General features: G+C 42.9%; 1 protein-coding gene across 5 annotated transcripts; it reads left to right on the forward strand.

Moving 5' to 3' along the window:
• On the forward strand, positions 1,536 to 18,692 carry ZNF286A (zinc finger protein 286A). 5 transcript variants are annotated; one of them, XM_021067912.1, is made up of 7 exons: positions 1,536 to 1,658; positions 1,951 to 2,152; positions 3,080 to 3,168; positions 7,951 to 8,065; positions 9,333 to 9,425; positions 16,241 to 17,495; positions 18,361 to 18,499. In XM_021067912.1, the coding sequence occupies exons 2-6, from the start codon at positions 2,125 to 2,127 to the stop codon at positions 17,470 to 17,472; spliced, it is 1,557 nt and encodes a 518-aa protein (XP_020923571.1). In that variant the 5' UTR covers positions 1,536 to 1,658; positions 1,951 to 2,124; the 3' UTR covers positions 17,473 to 17,495; positions 18,361 to 18,499. The 5 variants fall into 5 exon arrangements, with proteins under 5 accessions (XP_020923571.1, XP_020923573.1, XP_020923572.1 ...); XM_021067914.1 differs by lacking the exon at positions 3,080 to 3,168; XM_021067913.1 differs by lacking the exon at positions 18,361 to 18,499 and having other exon boundaries at positions 16,241 to 18,230.

The raw sequence follows: 18,692 nt of genomic DNA on the forward strand, positions 1-18,692 counted from the left end.
GCAAGACAGAATAACAGTTTAGCCATTCAACAAAGTCAAGGACCTTTAATTACTTCTTCAAGAACCGTAACAAATATTCTGAGCCATGTCCTTGGAGCTGTAGGTGCTGAAGCCCCACCAAGAGGAAGACATCAACTGTGTGCTGCCCATTAGCATGTAGATCGCAGACCAGCTGGAACCAGAAGGTTGAGGACACGGACTCCCTGGGACCTCACCACCCACCCATCAGGAAAATGTCCAGGAGCTGATCCCTCCCAGCTCCTCAAACAGTTTAAGACTCCTCACTACCCCCTCCAAGGGTGGGGCACAGTCCTTGACGCACCAGCCTGCCGTGTTCCCCTCTTTGCCTAGCAATTAAAACTACTTTTTTCGTTTCCTCAAACTCTGTCTCAGAGTTTCTATCGCATGGCTGTACAGAGGCAATCGATATTTCCGCAACACTAGAACTAAAATAATGCTGGTGGGGAAAAAAGAAAGATGGACAAATTGAAAAGTCAAGAAATAAAATATGTAAGGGGAGTTTCTGTTGTGGCTCAGTGGAAACGAATCCTACTGGTATCCATTAGGATGCGGGTTCGATCCCTGCCCTCACGCAGTGGGTCAAGGATCCAGTGTTGCCATGAACCGTGGTGTAGGTCACTGGATATGGAAGTTGCTGAGTCGTAGGCTGGCAGCTGTAGATCGAATTACACCCCTAGCCCGGAAACTTCCATGTGCCGCCCTTGCACCCCCTCAACCCCGAAAAAAAACAGAAAGAAAGAAATTGAAAGAAAGAAATTGAAAGAAAAAGAAATTGAAAGAAAGAAATTGAAAGAAAGAAAAGAAGGAAGGAAAAGAAAGAAAGGAAGGAAGAGAAAGAAAGAAAGAAAGAAAGAAAGAAAGAAAGAAAGAAAGAAAGAAAGAGGAAGGAAGGAAGGAAGGAAAGAAAATATACAGGGCTTGGTGATAAACAGTGAGTGTTGAGGATATTCTGGTTTTGGCTTTTTCAATGGGTTTGTGAGCAGCGATACTATTCCGAGGAGCGATGGGGCAATTCAGACATTTTAAGTTTGAGGTGGGTAGATTTGTCCCATAACAAAATTACGGACTAACCAACCACGCTCCCTTGAGAGAACATCTCTTTTGATAAACTTAACTTTTCTGCTTGTAAGAACGTGTTCCTCACATTTGTTGCAACTGGTTGAATCTTTACAACTCACCTATCTCGTGTGTGAATTTTCAGAATTCCGAGTGGCCTAGGGACGCTGAACACCGCTCTGCAAATTACACCTTTCGCACTGTTTGAAAGCAAAGTTTGAGTCTGGGGTCTAACACAGTTTACACCGTAGTGATTTGCGGGGTGCGGTTCAGTAGCCCCACGTGCAGACGGAGCGCGGGCCCAGCAAAAGCACGCTTCCCGCTCTCCTAAGTGCGCGGCATCCTGCGCGGGCCGAGCGCCCGCTACTCTCGCGATAGAGAGAGACCACGGCTCTCGGTATCCCCAACCGCGCCACGCTCGCACCCACCTGCAGGGGAGCGGAGTCCGGCCACGCCCGGGGGGTTCTGGGAATCGTAGTTCCCGGGCCGGTGGAGGTTCGCCAGCCTTGCCCCCGATCTCGCGCATGCGTGACTCCGGTGGCCCGAGAAGTTCGTAGCCTTTGTCAGGCCCGTGGTAGGAGGTGAGTTGTCGCTCAGGTGCCACTCTTTTCGCCCGGCCCCGGCGGTGGCCCCCGGGGCGTCAGTCTGCGTCCCGCCTGGTAGAGTGCGCGCCGGAGCAAGGAGCGTCGAGGGCAGGCACGAGGCCCCCGGGCGCGGGTGCGAGCGCGGGGCGGCGGGCTCGGCGGGCTGGGGGCTTGGTCTGCGCGCCCGCCCTTCGGCGGCGGCTCGAGCGCTGCCCTCTCCGGCCGCGCGGTCCCCGGGCAGCTGCGAGCAGAGGCTCCTGGCCTCAGGGATGCTGTCCTGGGATTCCAGGTGCCAGGTTCGCAGGGCCGAACCGGTTCGGGACGGAACGAAGCCTTTTGGAGGAGCCCCCAGAGGGGAGGCGGGAAGAAGGAACGCGGGGCCTCGGGGCTTCCACGCTTCTTCCCTGAGAGGTCGGCCCTGGCGGGAGAGCAGAACCTTCGCGGCCAGGAGGAGGTGGTAACCATGGAGACCGAAATGCCCGGGAAGAGAGGTGAGGGGGCTGGTGTTGAACTTGCGCTGGGGGCAGGGCCACAGCCTTCCTCGGGCGCGGGAGTCAGAGCTGTCCGGCTCCTTTGTCTGGGGATGGACGGGTGAGTGAGAGTGGACGGCTTGGTGTGGGCTCACCCCTCTTCCACTCCAGCTGGTGCACAGTGGCCCTCCAAAGCCTCCCCCCAAATGTGAGCGAAATGTTAGCTTCTGAGGCTTGAGCGTAGCCTCACACCTCCTCTCACACCTTCTTCCTCCGTGATGATTATACGTATCCTGGTCTCATCAATGGGTCTGAAAGTTTAGCTTTATGGGTTGGCAGAAGTATTTAACACACTTGTCGTTCCACTTTGCACAAAAACCCTTTGGTTTCAGTAGAGCAGAAATTTTTGTCTTATCTCAGAGAAAATAGGCATCGGAGTCAATGACTGACTTCCAGTTCTTCTAGCCAGTGTTTCTTGAAGTTTGGTCTGCGACCTCCTGTATCAGAATCCACACCCCGCCCCCTCCCATACTTGTTCAGTTTGTAAATCGTACCCCAGTCTCAACAGTGATAATTATTTGGGGGTGAGATCCAGCGATTTACCTTTAACATAAGCCTGAAGGTTTTAACCAAAAATTTTTAGGTTAATTTTTCAAAAGCATGGAGCCTCTTTTTCCCATATTAATTTAATCTAGATTAAGCTCGGGAAAAAAAAAAAAAAACTTATTTTAATTTCCAGACCAGAGAATGCCATCTTCCTGGATGTGTCACAGTGCTGCCACTGAGTGAATTGAAGCCTCAGGTAGCAACATGCTGGGTTGTTTCTGGCTCCCTTCAGCAGAAGCGTTTGTAGAGAGCATCATTAGTAGGGTGGCGGGAAGTTTAAACTTGTAAATCTGAATCACAAGATAGATCTAGGCCGCCTCCTTTCTGCTTTCTTGCCCTTAGCTCTGTCTTCCCAGGATTCTCCATTTTCCCAAGAGAAGAGCACAGAAGAGGGAGAAGTGGCAGCCCTTCGCCTTACTGCCAGATCCCAGGTGAGCTAGTATTGAAATGGCACTGTATTTCTCAGAGTACAGACGCACTCCCCACTTTCTGATGTGGCATTTCTGTGTCTGCTAGAGCCCATCTAGAGAACAGAGTTCTAATTCTAAGAGATGACTTGAGTGGCTAATAGACTCCGTGGAAAGTGTTTTGTACTTCCTCGTGGTATCCTCTCCATCCAATATTTATTGTCACTCCGCAAGCCTGGAAGGAGCATCACCTACTAGCTAATTTCTGTGCTTAGTAATTTGGGAAACTGTTTTAAAAGACAGCAGGGCACATACCTCTTAAACTGTATGTTCCACTATGTGACACATGACTGTTAAGTGGAAATTTAAGAAAGCACCTTGGAGTTCCTGTTGTTAAGAACCCAACTGGTATTCATGAGGATGGGGTTTGATCCCTCATCCTGCTCAGTGGATTAAGGATCCGGCGTTGCTACTGAACTGCAGCATAGACCTTGCAGATGGGGTTTGGATCTGGCATTGCTGTGCCTGTGGTATAGGCCGGCAGCTGCAGCTCTTATTAGACCCCTAGCCCAAGAACTTCCATATACTGCTGGCCTAAAAAGAAAAAGAAAAAGAAAAAAAAAAAGCACCTTAAGTCCTGGAATGAGTTATGAACATACAAAAATAGATGATGAATGCTCATCTATATTAGAAATGAACTGTTATCAAGTCTGCAGCTTACTTTCCAATTTCCCTCTTCTCCAAGGGCAAATATTAAGAATTGTCAAATTTAAGTGGTAGTTGTAGTATATCAGTGAATAGTGTGTTAGTCTTTCAACTTTTTGTGTATCTGAAAATTTTTATTAAATGCAGTTGGGTAGGAGGAAAACCACCCATGATGTGTCATATACTACAACCCAGGGATTCCTCAATTTGCTATGTGACTCCAAAGTGTAAAAAGTGGGCATTGCACATTGCTATGGTATGTAAAAACAATTTCTCAAGATCCTTATATACTTGCTTGCCTCCATTGGTTTTTCGAATGCCTTACATTATTAATATTGGAGACTTTCTTAGTCAAGAAGCATTAAGTTGCAGCTGATGAAAACAGGATTCAAACTGAAAGCAAAAAGCCATATTTACTGACTAATGAAAAATCCGGGTCTGGCTAAGATTGTGTTCAAGCAGTGACATTAAGACATATTCTTGGGGAGTTCCCGTCATGGCTCAGTGGTTAACGAATCCAGCTAGGAACCATGAGGTTATGGGTTCGATCCCTGGCCTTGCTCAGTGGGCTAAAGATCCGGCATTGCTGTGAGCTGTGGTTGTAGGTCGCAGATGCAGCTCAGATCCTGATTTGCTGTGGCTATGGTGTAGGTTGGCGGCTATAGTTCCGGTTAGACCCCTAGTCTGGGAACCTCCATATGCTGCGGGTGCTGCCCTAGAAAAGACAAAAGACCAAAAAAAACAAAAAACAAAAACAAAAAAAACAACTATTCTTGGAGTTCCCTTTGTGGCACAGCAAATCTGACTAGTATCCATGAGGATGTGGGTTCGATCCCTGGCCTTGCTTAGTGGTTAAGGATCCTGCATTGCCATGAGCTGTGGTGTGGGTCGAAGACATGGCTTGGATCCTGAGTTGCTGTGGCTGTGGTTTAGGCTGGCAGCTGCAGGTCCGATTTGACCCCTAGCATGGGAACTTCAATAGGCCACAGGTGTAGCCCTAAAACACACACACACATACACACACACACCCTATTCTCTGTGTTTCACTGATCTTTTCTTTTTTTAATAATGATTTTTTTCTTTTATAGTTGGTTTACCGTGTTCTGTCCATTTTCTACTGTACAGCAGAGTGACCCAGTTACACATACATATATACATTCTTTCTCTCACATTATCCTCCATCATGCTCCATCACAAGCGGCTAGATATAGTTCCCAGTGCTATAGAGCAGGATCTCATGGCTTATCCATTCCAAATCACTGACCTTTTCTTTTGTCTCGTGGGTTTTGCTCTCAAGCATACTTTTCTTCTAGTGCAGGCTGGCCTCTAACTAATTTGGGTTTATATCTTCCCTTCTGGTCATTCCAGGAAAAGTACTGAGGCCAACTCTTTAATGGTCTTAGGCTCATTCTTGGACCAATTTTTGCCAAATCTGAGTGTAACAATCAGACTAGAAAATATACCTGCACACACACACACAAAGGCACATCCCACCCATGGGTCAGAGATGGAACTAGTACTGCCTGAACTGCCTGGACTAAGAGTGGCCAGGCGTAGCAGCCAGAGGAAAGTCAGGGCACGCATGCCAGAAGGGTGAATGTTTTATATATTTCAGCATGTTGGTATTAGATTTAAGGCTAGTTACAGCTTTAGGATGGATTACACCTTCTATGGACAATTTTAAAACTATCCTTTTTGCATCACGTTAGATTTTGTTTGATGCTAGTATCACAGCTGTCTCACTGGAATTTACCTGGGGTATTTTTCTTTTACTTACTAGATTTTTTATATATTAAAGTTTTAATTCTTGCTCATAGTAACCAGGTAAACGGCACAGACACATATAAATGTAAATTACCTGTACTTCCCTTCCCGAGTTCAGTCCCACACCTCTCCCTACTGAGGCTAATAGTTTGGTGTATATTTTTCCCATATGTTTTTGTTGAGCTTGCACTACTGTATTCAGACATATGGCATATTTCCTCCCATTCCCTACCTCCCATCTCCCACCTTTGGGGTTTTGTTTAGGTCTCCTTTCTGTAAAGAGGTTGTGGCTATAACAAATTAATTTATTCGTATGAATATGATTACTCGTATGTTTCACATTTTTCTTGCCTTGTGATTTTTATAATCCTGTTTACTGTGCTTTCCTTCTTTGAATTTCTTTTCTGCCTTTTGTGCAGTAGTTTGCATTTTGGCTATTCTGATTTTTTTCATATATGGTTTGGAAATTAATGCCTACTAAATGTCAGTTTAGCTATAAATATGCAGATTGTAGGCTCAGTCATTTTTTTTCTTGTAATAGCTTGTCTCCTCAGTGGCTACTTAATAATTTTTACATTTTATTTTCCAAGGATGATTCTTATATTTTTTTAAGTCTCGGTTATTTCTATTTTTTGAAACTTTTTTGAAATAATTTTAGACTAATAGAAATATAGCAAATGGTAGAAAAGGCTCTCACAGGCTCTCCATTCAAATTCTCCAAAATTTAACATTTTACCTCACTTTATTATTCTCTTTTTCCAAGACCTGGAACTTAGCATTGGTATACTACTGTAATGCTGATCTTATTTAGATTTCCCAGCTGTCTTATCCTTCTTATTTTTCTCCCCCTTAATTTCTGCTTTTATCCTGTAATTCTTTCTGTTTTCCTTAGTTTGTTGTTGGGTTTTTTTCTTTAGTTTGATTTGTAGCTGTTCATTTAATTACTTTTTTTTAACGACATGAAAACATTTCCTCTGAATACAATTTTAGCCATTTGGCATTGATTTTTGCATTTTATTCCACTATTTTGAATGATTTTTTTCAATTATCAGTTTTTGCTTTGTTTCATTTCTGTTTTGGAATTTATTAACATTTTCTTTGTTATTTTTACAAATGCCTCATGAATATTTAAATAGAAGGCGTTTTCTATCCACTTATAGCATTTGGCATATATTTATTTCAACAGTCTGGAATATTATTCCCATTCTTATGGCTTTATTTAAATAGCAATGTTCAGTACCAGTATGTGTCTATCTCCATATTTTTTTTGTTTTTAATTTTTATTGAAGTATTGTTGATTTACAATGCTGTGTTAACTTCTGCTGTACAGCAAAGTGATTCATTTATACATACACACACACATATATACACACTCTTTTTTATATTCTTTTATAATAGTCTTTTCCATTATGGTTTATCATAGGACATTGAATATAGTTCTCTATGCTCTACAGCAGGGCCTCGTTGTTTAGCCGCTCTGCATGTGATAGTTTACATCTGCTGACCCCAGCCTCCCAGGCCATCCGTCCCCCAAACTCCTCCGCCTTGGCAACCACAAGTCTGTTCTCTATGTCTGAGCCTGTTTCTATTTTGTAGATAGGTTCATCTGTGCCATATTTTAGATTCCATATATAAGTGACATCATATGGTATTTGTCTTTGTATGACTTAACTTCACTTAATATAATAACCTCTAGTTGCATTCATGTCACTGTGAATGACATTATTTCATTCTTTTTTCCATATAGTTTTCGGGTTTTTTGGTGTTATATATCTTAACCCTAGGGTACTTACACATAAACATTTATATGTTGTCTCTGTACCCTTAATTAATTTGTTGCTGTCATTTTCCAATTTAACGTTTCTTGCCTTGAATCGTTTCCATGCTTCACTGGATTTGGCACCAGTCTGTTCATTCCATGACTTGTCCTGTCCCAAGTTCTGTATCGATTGACTTTTCAAGTTTTTATTGAGGACTCACAAGGAGAATTATACAAACATGCCTTTTTTTCTCTGCCTGTGTTTTGTTTACTAAAGTAGGTTGTTGACTGGTTGGTTCATTTTTAACTGTATTACCTGGAAAACAATGCTGGTCTCTCTGTGGAGAAAGCTTACTTCTTTGGGTCTCATATTGACTCTTGGGCAGCATGCTGGTGCTCCAGTCATGACCAGTGACTTTATGCGGAGTGTTCAGCATCTGAACACATGCAAATGCTTGTCCTTTATCATAGTCCGTCCGCCTGTTGAACATATCTCTGCATCTACTCCAGGGCCCACAGAAGCTGGGGGAGAAAGGGAGACTACCGAGCAAAAGATGGTGGTATGTTTTGTGTCACAGGCATCGATGACATTCAAGGACGTGGCCATGGACTTTACGCCAGAGGAGTGGGGGGAGCTGGACCCTGCGCAGAGGGCCGTGATGCTGGACAACTACAGGAACCTGGCCTCGCTCTGTAAGGATGGGTGCTCTCTGTGGGTCTGGAGCCTGCCGATGGGGCATTATTGCTATTACTGCTTTACTGAGAGGGAAACAGCTTAACGAAGCCTCCACTTTTGTGTTCAGCAATCGTCCAGTGTCCATCCCTCTAGCCCAGAGAGAGTCTCTTTCTGCTCGAGGTTCCCAGGGAAATGTCTAGGCTCGTTCTGTATCAGGCGTCTTCAGAGTCAAGTGACAGAAACCTAACTCACACTTGCTTGAAAAGGAATCAGCTGGAGTTCCTGTTGTGACTCAGCGGTTAACCCGACCAGCATCCATGAGGACGTGGGTTCGATCCCTGGCCTCAACCAATGGGTTAAGGATCCGGCATTGCCATGAGCTGTGGTGTAGGTCACACATGTGGTTTGGATCCTGTGTTGCTGTGGCTGTGGTGCAGGCCAGCGGCTACAGCTCTGATTCGACCCCTAGCCTGGGAACCTCCATAGGCCGTGGGTTCGGCCCTAAAAAGACCAAAAAATAAATAAATAAATAAAAAGGAAATCAGCTATAGTGTCAGGAGTTTCTTTTATTTAGTTACGTTGTAATTGTAATAGCTTTGCCTGATCTCAGGTCATTGGCAGCTCTAAGGCTACTTTATCCTTCCATGTAGAGCTAAGGGGAAAAGAGAGCTTCTGCCTGGGAGTTTCAGCAAATAGGGTCACTTGTCGATCAGTGAGACGATTACTGAAGCCAGGGAGAGAGTACGCTCTGGCCAGCGTGGATCCATGCCCACCTCTGGGGGCGGTGTACACATGTGTTCATATGAGGGGTGGAAGGAACTAGGTTAGCTCCTCCCAAACCACAGGTAATAAAACGCCCAAGAAAGCAGGTTCCTATAACTGAAGACAGAAGAAAGGGAAAACATCAGAAAACAACTAGTCACAACAGCCACAGCCTTGTGTTGCTGCCACTTGGGCCTCACTTTGCCCAACTGCCTCCCGCTGAGGACTAGCCTGCAGTGTCTCCCCAGAACTCCTGCAATAAAGGAGTGAAGAGAAATTCTCTTTTTTTTTTTTTTTTTTCTTTTTTAAACAGGCAGAAATATTTGTCACTTCAGATGCATATAAACTTTTTACCAGGCCCAGACTCTTGCTGCGCATATTTTAAGCTTCACTTAGCAGTCCCCGCCCCCTCTATAATGTCCCATGTTCTTTGTGGATCTAGGGGTTTGGACCAGGCTCTAGGATAGAGCTTTGTGCCCGTTGCAAAGAGCTGAGTCCCTTTTCTTTTTTTATTATGAGCAGGGCTTCCAGTTTCCAAACCTGACAACTACAGTTTGAAGAATGGAAAAGAACCTTCGATGCTTGAGAGAAAAGTCCCCAAAAGCAGCTGCTCAGGTGAGTCAGAAAGAAGGGAGTGTTCAGAAAGCAAAGCCCCACAGGACACTAAAGAAGGGGCACTTTTCAGTGCCTGAGAAAGACTATTAGAAGTGCCAGCAATGCTTTTATTTTGTAAATACCTTATTTTTAATTGTATGGTATTTTAGGAGTTCCTGTCGTGACGTAGTGCATTAAGAATCTGACTAGCAGCTCAGGTTGCTGCAGAGGTACGGGTTTGATCCCCGGCCCAGTACAGTGGAACAAAGGGTGCAGTATTGCCGCACCTGTGGCATGGGTCGCAGCTGCAGCTCAGATTCAGTCCCTGGCCCAAGATCTTCAGTATGCCTCAGCTGCAGCCATAAAATTTAAAAAAAAAAAATTTTTTTTAATAAGTATATAGCATTTTAAACACATTAAAAAATCAAGGAAATAAAATGATACCAAGGTCAAACATGCTCATATTTGCTTCTTTGCCTTTTTTCTTCCTTTTTGGTAATATAAGATAGATTAAAATATCATAACTGTATAGTTCTATGAATTTTCACAGATTGAAACATTGATGTAGCTAGCACCCAGAGCAAGCACCCCAGAAGCACCCCGTGCCAGCATTAAGTCACCTCCCTCCTTCCAGGGTAACCTTACCTAATTTCTCCCACCAGAGTAGTCGTGACTGTTCTTGGACTTGATTTAAGGAGTCATCCCGAGTGTGCTCTTGCGTCTGGCCCCCTCCCAGAACACTGCCATGAGATCCGTCTGTGTAGCTGCATGGTGTGTGGTCTGTTCACCCTCATTGTTGTCTCGTTCTGTCACTGTGTTGGCTCATTTATCCATTCTCCTGAGGTAGCACATGGGTGTTTCCAGATTTCGGCTGTGTGCTTTGCTCCCTATGTCCTGTAACAAACACAGGCGTGCGTTTCTTTAGGACGTACGCGTCCAAGCAGGATCGTTGCATCAGGGCTGGTGCTGTCTACTTTTGGTGCATCTTAGCAAACAGATTTCTAGAGGCCTTGTACCAACTACATTCCCACTCACAAATGAGAACAGTAGGTGATTCTCATTAGCTTCGACACTTAAGGTTGTCTCTCTTCCTCCTTTTAGCTACTCTTACAAGTGTGTGGTATTTTCTCTTTTTAAGAAATAAGAAACATTACAGATTTTGTGAAAGTTTTTACATTCTCTTTATGCCTGGAAGTAACTAGTTGGTACAGTTGGTATGAATCTAGTATACACACACACAATGTACAATGCACAATTTTTTTTTTTTTTTTTTTTGGCATTTCTTGGGCTGCTCTCGCGGCATGTGGAGGTTCCCAGGCTAGGGATCAAATCGGAGCTGTAGCCACCGGCCTACACTGCAGCCACAGCAACGCGGGATCCGAGCTGTGTCTGCAACTTGCACCACAGCTCACGGCAATGCCAGATCCTTAACCCACTGAGCAAGGCCAGGGACCGAACCCGCAACCTCATGGTTCCTAGTCGGATTCGTTAACCACTGCGCCACGACGGGAACTCCTGCACAAATTTTTAAATTTATATTTCTCTAGTTGTGAATGAGTTTATTTCCTGTGTTTATTAGCCATCTAGGTTTCCTCTTTCGTAAATTCCCTGCTAATATCCTTAGCCTGTTTTTAGAAATTGGGCCATTCACATCTTTTTCTTTTCCTTTTTTTTTATTTTTCTTCCAAATTTTATGGCTACATCTGTGGCATATGGAAGTTCTCCATGCCCGGTATTGAATCTGAGCAGCAGCTGCAACCTGCACCAAAGCTGCAGCAACACTGGATCCTTTAACCCACTGGCCAGGCATTGAACCTACACCTCTGCAGGGACTCGAGCAGACTAATTCTTAACCCGTTGCACCACAGTGGAAACTCCTCACGTATTTTTCTTGATTTCTTAGAGTTCTTTATATATTTTATTTATTTATTTACTTATTTATTTGTTTGTCTTCTTAGAGCCGCACCCACGGCATATGGAGATTCCCAGGCTAAGGGTCGAATTGGAGCTGTAGCTGCTGGCCTACACCACAGCCACAACAACATGGGATCCGAGCCGCATCTTCGACCTATACCACAGCTCATGGCAACTCTGGATCCTTAACCCACTGAGCAAGGCCAAGAGTCAAACCTGAGTCCTCATGGATACTAGTCAGGTTTGTGACTGCTGAGCCACAACAGAACTCTCTTGCTATACTTTTTAATGTACAAATTTAATGTATTAATGTCTTGGAGTTCCCATTGTGGCGCAGTGGTTAACAAATCCGACTAGGAACCATGAGGTTGCGAGTTCAGTCCCTGCCCTTGCTCAGTGGGTTAACGATACGGCGTTGCCATGAGCTGTGGTGTAGGTTGCAGACACGGCTCGGATCCCGTGTTGCTGTGACTCTGGCATAGGCCTGTGGCTACGGCTCCGATTCGACCCCTAGCCTGCGAACCTCCACATGCCGCGGGAGAGGCCCAAGAAATAGCAAAAAGACAAAAAATAAATAAATAAATAATGTATTAAAGTCTTGTATTTTTTCTTTTGATTAGTACTTAGGCCTTTCTCATTCCAAGATTATGGAAATATTTGCTTCTGTCCTCTTGTAGAATCTTTGTCCTTTGATTTTTTTTCCCTTTCAATCCTTAATCCATTTGGAATTGCCTCTTACTTCTTTGGTTGTATCTTCTTGGCTTTCTTTTCTGAACACTTAAATGTTTGAACTACTCAAGGTTTGATTTGACTTTCCCCACCTCCACAGCTGGAATCATAATTGGCTATGTGGTCCAGGTCGTAACCTTGATGAGTGAGGTGGACAGGATGGGGACTGGGAGGCTGGGGCACGAGCCTCAGCAGAAAGGGGCTGCTGCTCCATCCATTCCCACTGCAGGGCTGGCAGACTGTTCATGTGGCAGGGAGATAGTCGGCCACTTAGGCCTTGTGGGGCACTTGGCCTCTGCTGCAACTGCTCAGCGTACCATGGTGGCATGAAAGCAGCCACAGATGTTGGAAATGAGTGGGCATGGCTGTGTTCCAATAAAACTTTATTTAGAAAATAGGCATTGGGCTGAAGTTGCCAAACTGCTCTAATTGGTTGTCACTTAGTATGCTTATAGTTTTGTTTTTTAAGAGAAACCTAAAATTTGAATTTCTGCATCAAGTCTTCCTCTTTTTAAGTGTTGGCAGCTGATCTCAAAAACTTGTATGAATAGTGTGGGCCCAAAAAAACACACCTGAGGGTCAGATTTGTCCAACTGGTCACTTGTTTACAGCCTCTGCGTTCTCCTTGGTGAGTCTCATCCATTCCCACAACTGAATTACCTTCTCTCTTTGGATGGATCCCAGATTTGTGTTTCCACCACAGACCTTTCCTCAGGCCTCCTCTTTGAATGTTTGTGTAACTGTTTGCTCTCTCCATTTGCTTGTGTCAAAGATGCCTCAAAACAGCATGATTAAAACTGAACACCTGTTATATGCCCCAATTCTGCACCCTCACCAACAAGATCCCTTCCCAGTAAGTATCTTAATGACACTAGCTGCCTTATCACTTTGTACATGCCAGCAGTCTGTGAGAGATCTTTACAGTCCCCACCCCCCTGTACCCAGTTCATTCTCGTGTTAAGCTAATTACATTCTAAGTCTTTCTTCACTGTTAACATCCCTCCATCTCCTTTTCATTTGCCTGGGCTTCTCTGATAATCTCCCTGCCTTTCCTCCCGTCACCTCCATCCTTTACATCACAGTGAAAGTGACATTTTCAAAGTGCGAGTCCGATGGTGTCACCCTTGTGCTTACAGTATGTCCATGGCTTTGAATTACTCTCAGGATAACAGTCAAAATCCTTGAGTCCTAACAGACCTTTGTAACATCTTCCCCTTACCCATTATTCCAGCCTTATACCTCTTCTGCCTCCATTTCTGTACCCTATCTTAGCAACCCTTAATGGTTTTAGCATCATAGGACCTAATTTAACTCCCAAAATTATTGAGGACCCTAACAAGCTTTGTTCATGTGGGCTCTATCTACCAATAGCTGCTATAATAGAAATGAAAAGTGAGAAAGATTTTTAACTATTAGATCATTAATTTCTTTTCTTTTCTTCTTCTTCTTTTTTTTCTTTTTTTTTTTTTTTTTTCTTTTTGCCCTTTCTAGGGCCGCTTCCGCGGCATATGGAGATTCCCAGGCTAGGGGTCTAATCGGAGCCATAGCCACCGGCCTACGCCAGAGCCACAGCAATGCGGGATCTAAGCCGCATCTGCAACCTACACCACAGCTCATGGCAACACCGGATCGTTAACCCGCTGAGCAAGGCCAGGGATCGAACCCGCAACCTCATGGTTCCTAGTCAGATTCGTTAACCACTGCGCCACGATGGGAACTCCATAGATCATTAATTTTAAAATAGCAATTATGAACCCATTACATACTGTCAGTTGTTTTTCTTGAAGTTACAGACTTTTTTTTTTTTTTTTCAGTTTTTAAGAAAATATCTACCAGGTACCCAACATAGATAATGTTTGTCAGTCATTCCAAGTAAAACTGGTGGTCCTTGAAAAAGTGGCTAGTTCAGCTGTCAGGCAATCTCATGAGTGGTTTTCCTCCAAGAGAACCATCACACTTCAATGTGAACACACTTGCTTTATGATTACTTATGATTTCATCATCTAGAACATTAAAAAAGCATGTAGTCCAGGTGTAAAATTTAATAAAGTAATTTTACTAAATTCATAATATTTCTTGTTGTTTCCTCAGACATTTTTAAGTGAAACCTGGCTTTCTTTTTTTAACTGAGAGTACACAGTATGGAAAAATACAATAACTACTAGTCTTGTCCTGAACTTCCTGTGTGGAAGTTGTGGGTAGTTTTACCACCATTACTTTTGCAACATCAGCACAAATGTCAGAACAGTGATAAAGGCAAATAATATATAAGCATCATTTTGAAAGTAGTTTTGAACCTACAGACTCCCGGGCATCTGCAGACCACACTTAGAGATCACTGCCTCTACCTACCTTGCTAACCTTTTATCAATTTATGTCTGACTTATTTAACACTTATGTAGCAGCTGTGCTGTGTCAGAGTTTAGGTGTTTTATAAATATTTTTTATTTAATAGTCATTAAGGTAGGTGTTTTTATTCCTCATGAAATAGGTACTATTTATTATTGCCCCATCTTACAGATAAGGAAGCTGAATTAGAAGTAGATGGGTAAAATAATCTTGCCCTGGGTCACACGGTGAGTAAGCAGCACAGCTGGGTTTAAATCTTTGCATTCTGATTTCAGAGTCCATGCTCACAGCTACTGTGCTCTTAAATGTCCCTTCTTACCCTGGGGTTTTTGTACATATAATTCCCTCTACCTGGAACACTCACCTGCTTCTGTACCTGTGACCCAGAATACTCACCTGAACTCCAGCCCCACTTTGATTTCTGCTCAGTCGTTTACCTTCTCAGGGAAGCCTTCCCACTTCTCCCTGGAGTCACCTTCTTTCAGTCTGTCAGAGCAGGGTTCTTCAGAAGTGTTAGTCAGATTTCACCTTTTATTTCTCAGTACTTACTGCAGTGCATTTTTATGTATATTTGTGAATGTTAGACTAAATTCTCTCTCATTGTACATATGGGGACTGTGTTTTTCCCCAGAGCCTAGCAAATGATAGACATCCATTGGATAAATGGGTAGAAGAGCAAATAGCTGTATGAACAGAATTAATTAGGCTGTTTGGATTGAGGGGCAGATCTAACTTAATTTTCTTCTAAATGTTTAATCAGTCATAGCACCATTTGTTGGAAAAACAAATTAGTTAACTGACTGAAACACCACCTTTGTATTATTATTTTTAATTCCTATGTATACTTGACCTTATTTCTTAAATTGCTCCTGTGTTCCATTTATCTCTTTATAATTCTAATAGTTTTGTATTAGATATGTTCAGAGAGGTTGGTTTACAGCCCTGCCTTGTCTTTTGTATTAATATTTCATTTATCCATCCTTGGTCTTGGAAAATATAACCAAACACACCTATATATTTGTGTCTTCCCTTTTCCCTACATGAAAAGTAGCAAACTATACACTCATTTATAGCTTGTTGGGGCTGGGTTTGTTAAGTTTATTTACTATATCTTGAAGACCACTTTCTAGCAATATGTAGAGGTCATTCTCATATTTTTTTAAGTTGCACATGCTCCATTATATGTATGCACCATAGTTTAATCAGTTCTCTGTAGTAAGATATTTGAGATGTTACCGGTCCTTCATTACCTTAGTGTTGTAATGATTAACGTTGTGCACATATAATCTAATATATTTAAATAAAATGTAAAAGTCTATGATATCCCATTTCTATCTTTGGGAGATCATAGATTTTTGAACAAGGATATATTATAAAAGATTCTTAAGATTTCAAACTGGAAATGGAATGCCTATTAGGATTTGAGTAGGGTTGGGTGACTGGAAAATAAGTTGTAACTACTCTACACTGAGATGGTAACTACCTGGATATTTATGACAGCATTTGATATTCTAACAGAAGTTGTTCCCCCCATCCTAATGTAGGATACTCATTTCCTGCTCATCTGGTGATATGGTGCTTCATCTATGGTTCCTCCTTCTCCTGTCTTTCTGGTCATCTTTACCCCATTCTGACTCCTGGAGCAGGTCTGCTGATTTCCTGTGCATATATTGTGTGCATTTGTTTCCCTCCACTTTCTTCTCTTTGCAAATCATCTTATAAGAGTCAAATGCACTTACTTGTTGAAGCCATGCTTCTCACCTTCATTAACTCTTACTCATTACAGAACTGCCTTTGGTTGAACTCAGAAAACGAAGGAAATTTGCATTTCCAATTTCTTTCAGACTTGGAGACAAGACCGGAGAGCAAAGATTCAACTTCAGTGCAAGACTTTTCTAAAGAAGAATCAGGCCAGGTTGGAGTAAAAGATCGGCTGACAAGGCATGCTGTCTATGACTCCAACTTGGGGACAACTCTTGAATGTGAGAATTGGTTAGAGAATCAGCAAGAAAATCAGGAGAGACACTTGAGAGAAATGTTCACCCACATGAACTCACTTCCAGCAGAGAGGACTCATGAGCATGGTGTTTACTGGGAAAGTTTGAGTCAGAAATCAATCCTTCTCACTCAAGACAGAGGTCCTAAAGGATCATATGCCTTTCATACTCTTGAAAAAAGATTGAAACAGAAATCAACCTTTATGAAAAAGCAGAGGACATATAAAGAGAAAAAACCTCATAAATGCAATGATTGTGGTGAACTTTTCACTTACCATTCAGTGCTCATTCGACACCAGAGGGTCCATACTGGGGAAAAACCCTACAGCTGCAGTGAGTGTGGGAAATCTTTCAGCCACAGGGCTAATTTAACTAAACATCAGAGAACTCATACTAGAATCCTCTTTGAATGCAGTGAATGCAAGAAAGCCTTCACAGAAAGTGCATCCCTTGCAATACATCAGAGGATTCACATTGGAGAGAGACCCTATGAGTGCAGCGAGTGTGGGAAAGGTTTTAATCGAAGCACACACCTCGTGCAGCACCAGCTGATTCATACAGGAGTAAAGCCTTATGAGTGTAATGAGTGTGATAAAGCCTTCATTCATTCGTCAGCACTCATTAAACATCAAAGAACTCACACTGGAGAGAAACCATATAAGTGTCAGGAATGTGGGAAAGCCTTCAGCCATTGCTCATCCCTTACTAAACATCAGAGAGTTCATACTGGAGAAAAACCATATGAATGTAGTGAATGTGGGAAAACCTTTAGTCAGAGCACACATCTTGTTCAACATCAGAGAATTCACACCGGAGAGAAACCCTACGAGTGTAATGAATGTGGGAAAACCTTCAGCCGGAGCTCAAATTTTGCTAAACATCAAAGAATTCATATAGGAAAGAAGCCATACAAATGTAATGAATGTGGGAAAGCCTTCATTCATTCATCAGCTCTTATCCAGCACCAGAGAACTCATACTGGAGAGAAACCCTATAGGTGTAACGAATGTGGGAAAAGCTTTAAGTGCAGTTCATCTCTTATCAGACATCAAAAGATTCACACTGAAGAGCAGCCCTGAAAAATCACTGAGTGTGAAGAAATGTAAGTTGGTTTTATCACTGTGTTAAATACCCAAGTGTTTAAGCAGAAGACCCATAAAATGCTGCTTGAGAGACCATTCTATAGGCATCTAATTCTAGTGGCATGATACACAGCCTTGAGCCATGAACAGGATGTTTCTTATATCCATTGATTTGATCATTCTGAATGTTTCTAGATGGAAATCTCAAAAGATTGATCCCTAACCCTCACCCCCATACCCTTTTACGGAAATTGAAGAAGTCCTTGGGAGTGGTTAGCAATACAGTCATTGTGAAATCCAATTGCCCCTCTGTCACATCAGAGCCCTGTTAGAGCATCTCACTTAGTAAGGAAGTTCTCATCTGGTAGGTTAAGTGGAGGGCTCATAGCCTTATCATCACACAAACACAGAGTTCCTCTGAATCCAGAGTGGAGACCCAGCTATACGGACAGTATTGTTTATTTCACATTAGCTATATAAAGTTAAGGCTTGAGAATCAAAGTATGCTTTGGATTCCCACCTGACCCTCAAAGACTAGTATTTCATTTGATGAACATACAAAGCAGGTTCTGAGTTACATTCACATGGATTATGCTGGTCCTGGATTTAGATTGTTGTTAACCCTCTGCTGTGCAAATCTTTATACTTCCTTGGAGGTTATCCTGAAGCAGAGAAAGGGTCAAGACCTTAACCATAGTTTTTGATCAAGTCCCTCTTATCCTTGGCACTGAATAAATCTCGGTTTTCTATAATCACCGTATGAGAGAGATTTCATTTCTTTACCTTATTTTGCTCTCTGTAAACTATGCTTTGTCACTTTGAGAAAAAGCCCTGGGATGTGGTGAATCTGAAAAGCTGATGGGTTTGATATTTTGTTACATTTAGGGTCCCCGTCAAGAAGAACTGAAGCAGCCATGAGGCACAAAGAACACCTTCGAGTTGCATACGGGAATAGTCATGGGACAGTGACTCCTAGAGGACAAGCAGCTTCCCCCCCCCCCGGAAGAAGTTGCCATTTCTCAGCCTCACGTTGACCCACATTTGTTGTTGTTCTTCTGTATGTTGGTTGGTCTTTGCTGTATCCCAGAGCCCCAAAGAAAGTAGAAAAGGCATGAAGCCACAGTGATCTATGGACATAAGTTATGTGGCTAGCCAAAGACCCATGTAGTGGGATTGGGAACAAAAGCAAAAGTTCCAATAAATATTTAGCAAAACAC

This window comes from Sus scrofa, chromosome 12, assembly GCF_000003025.6.
Source record: "Sus scrofa isolate TJ Tabasco breed Duroc chromosome 12, Sscrofa11.1, whole genome shotgun sequence".
Classification (NCBI taxonomy): domain Eukaryota; kingdom Metazoa; phylum Chordata; class Mammalia; order Artiodactyla; family Suidae; genus Sus; species Sus scrofa.

Coding starts and splice junctions, on each gene's coding strand:
- ZNF286A (XM_021067912.1), top strand. CDS start 2,125: ATGGAGACCGAAATGCCCGGGAAGAGAG. Junction 3,169..7,950: donor GCCTTACTGCCAGATCCCAG/GTGAGCTAGTAT, acceptor TTTGTGTCACAG/GCATCGATGACATTCAAGGA. Junction 9,426..16,240: donor CCCCAAAAGCAGCTGCTCAG/GTGAGTCAGAAA, acceptor AATTTCTTTCAG/ACTTGGAGACAAGACCGGAG.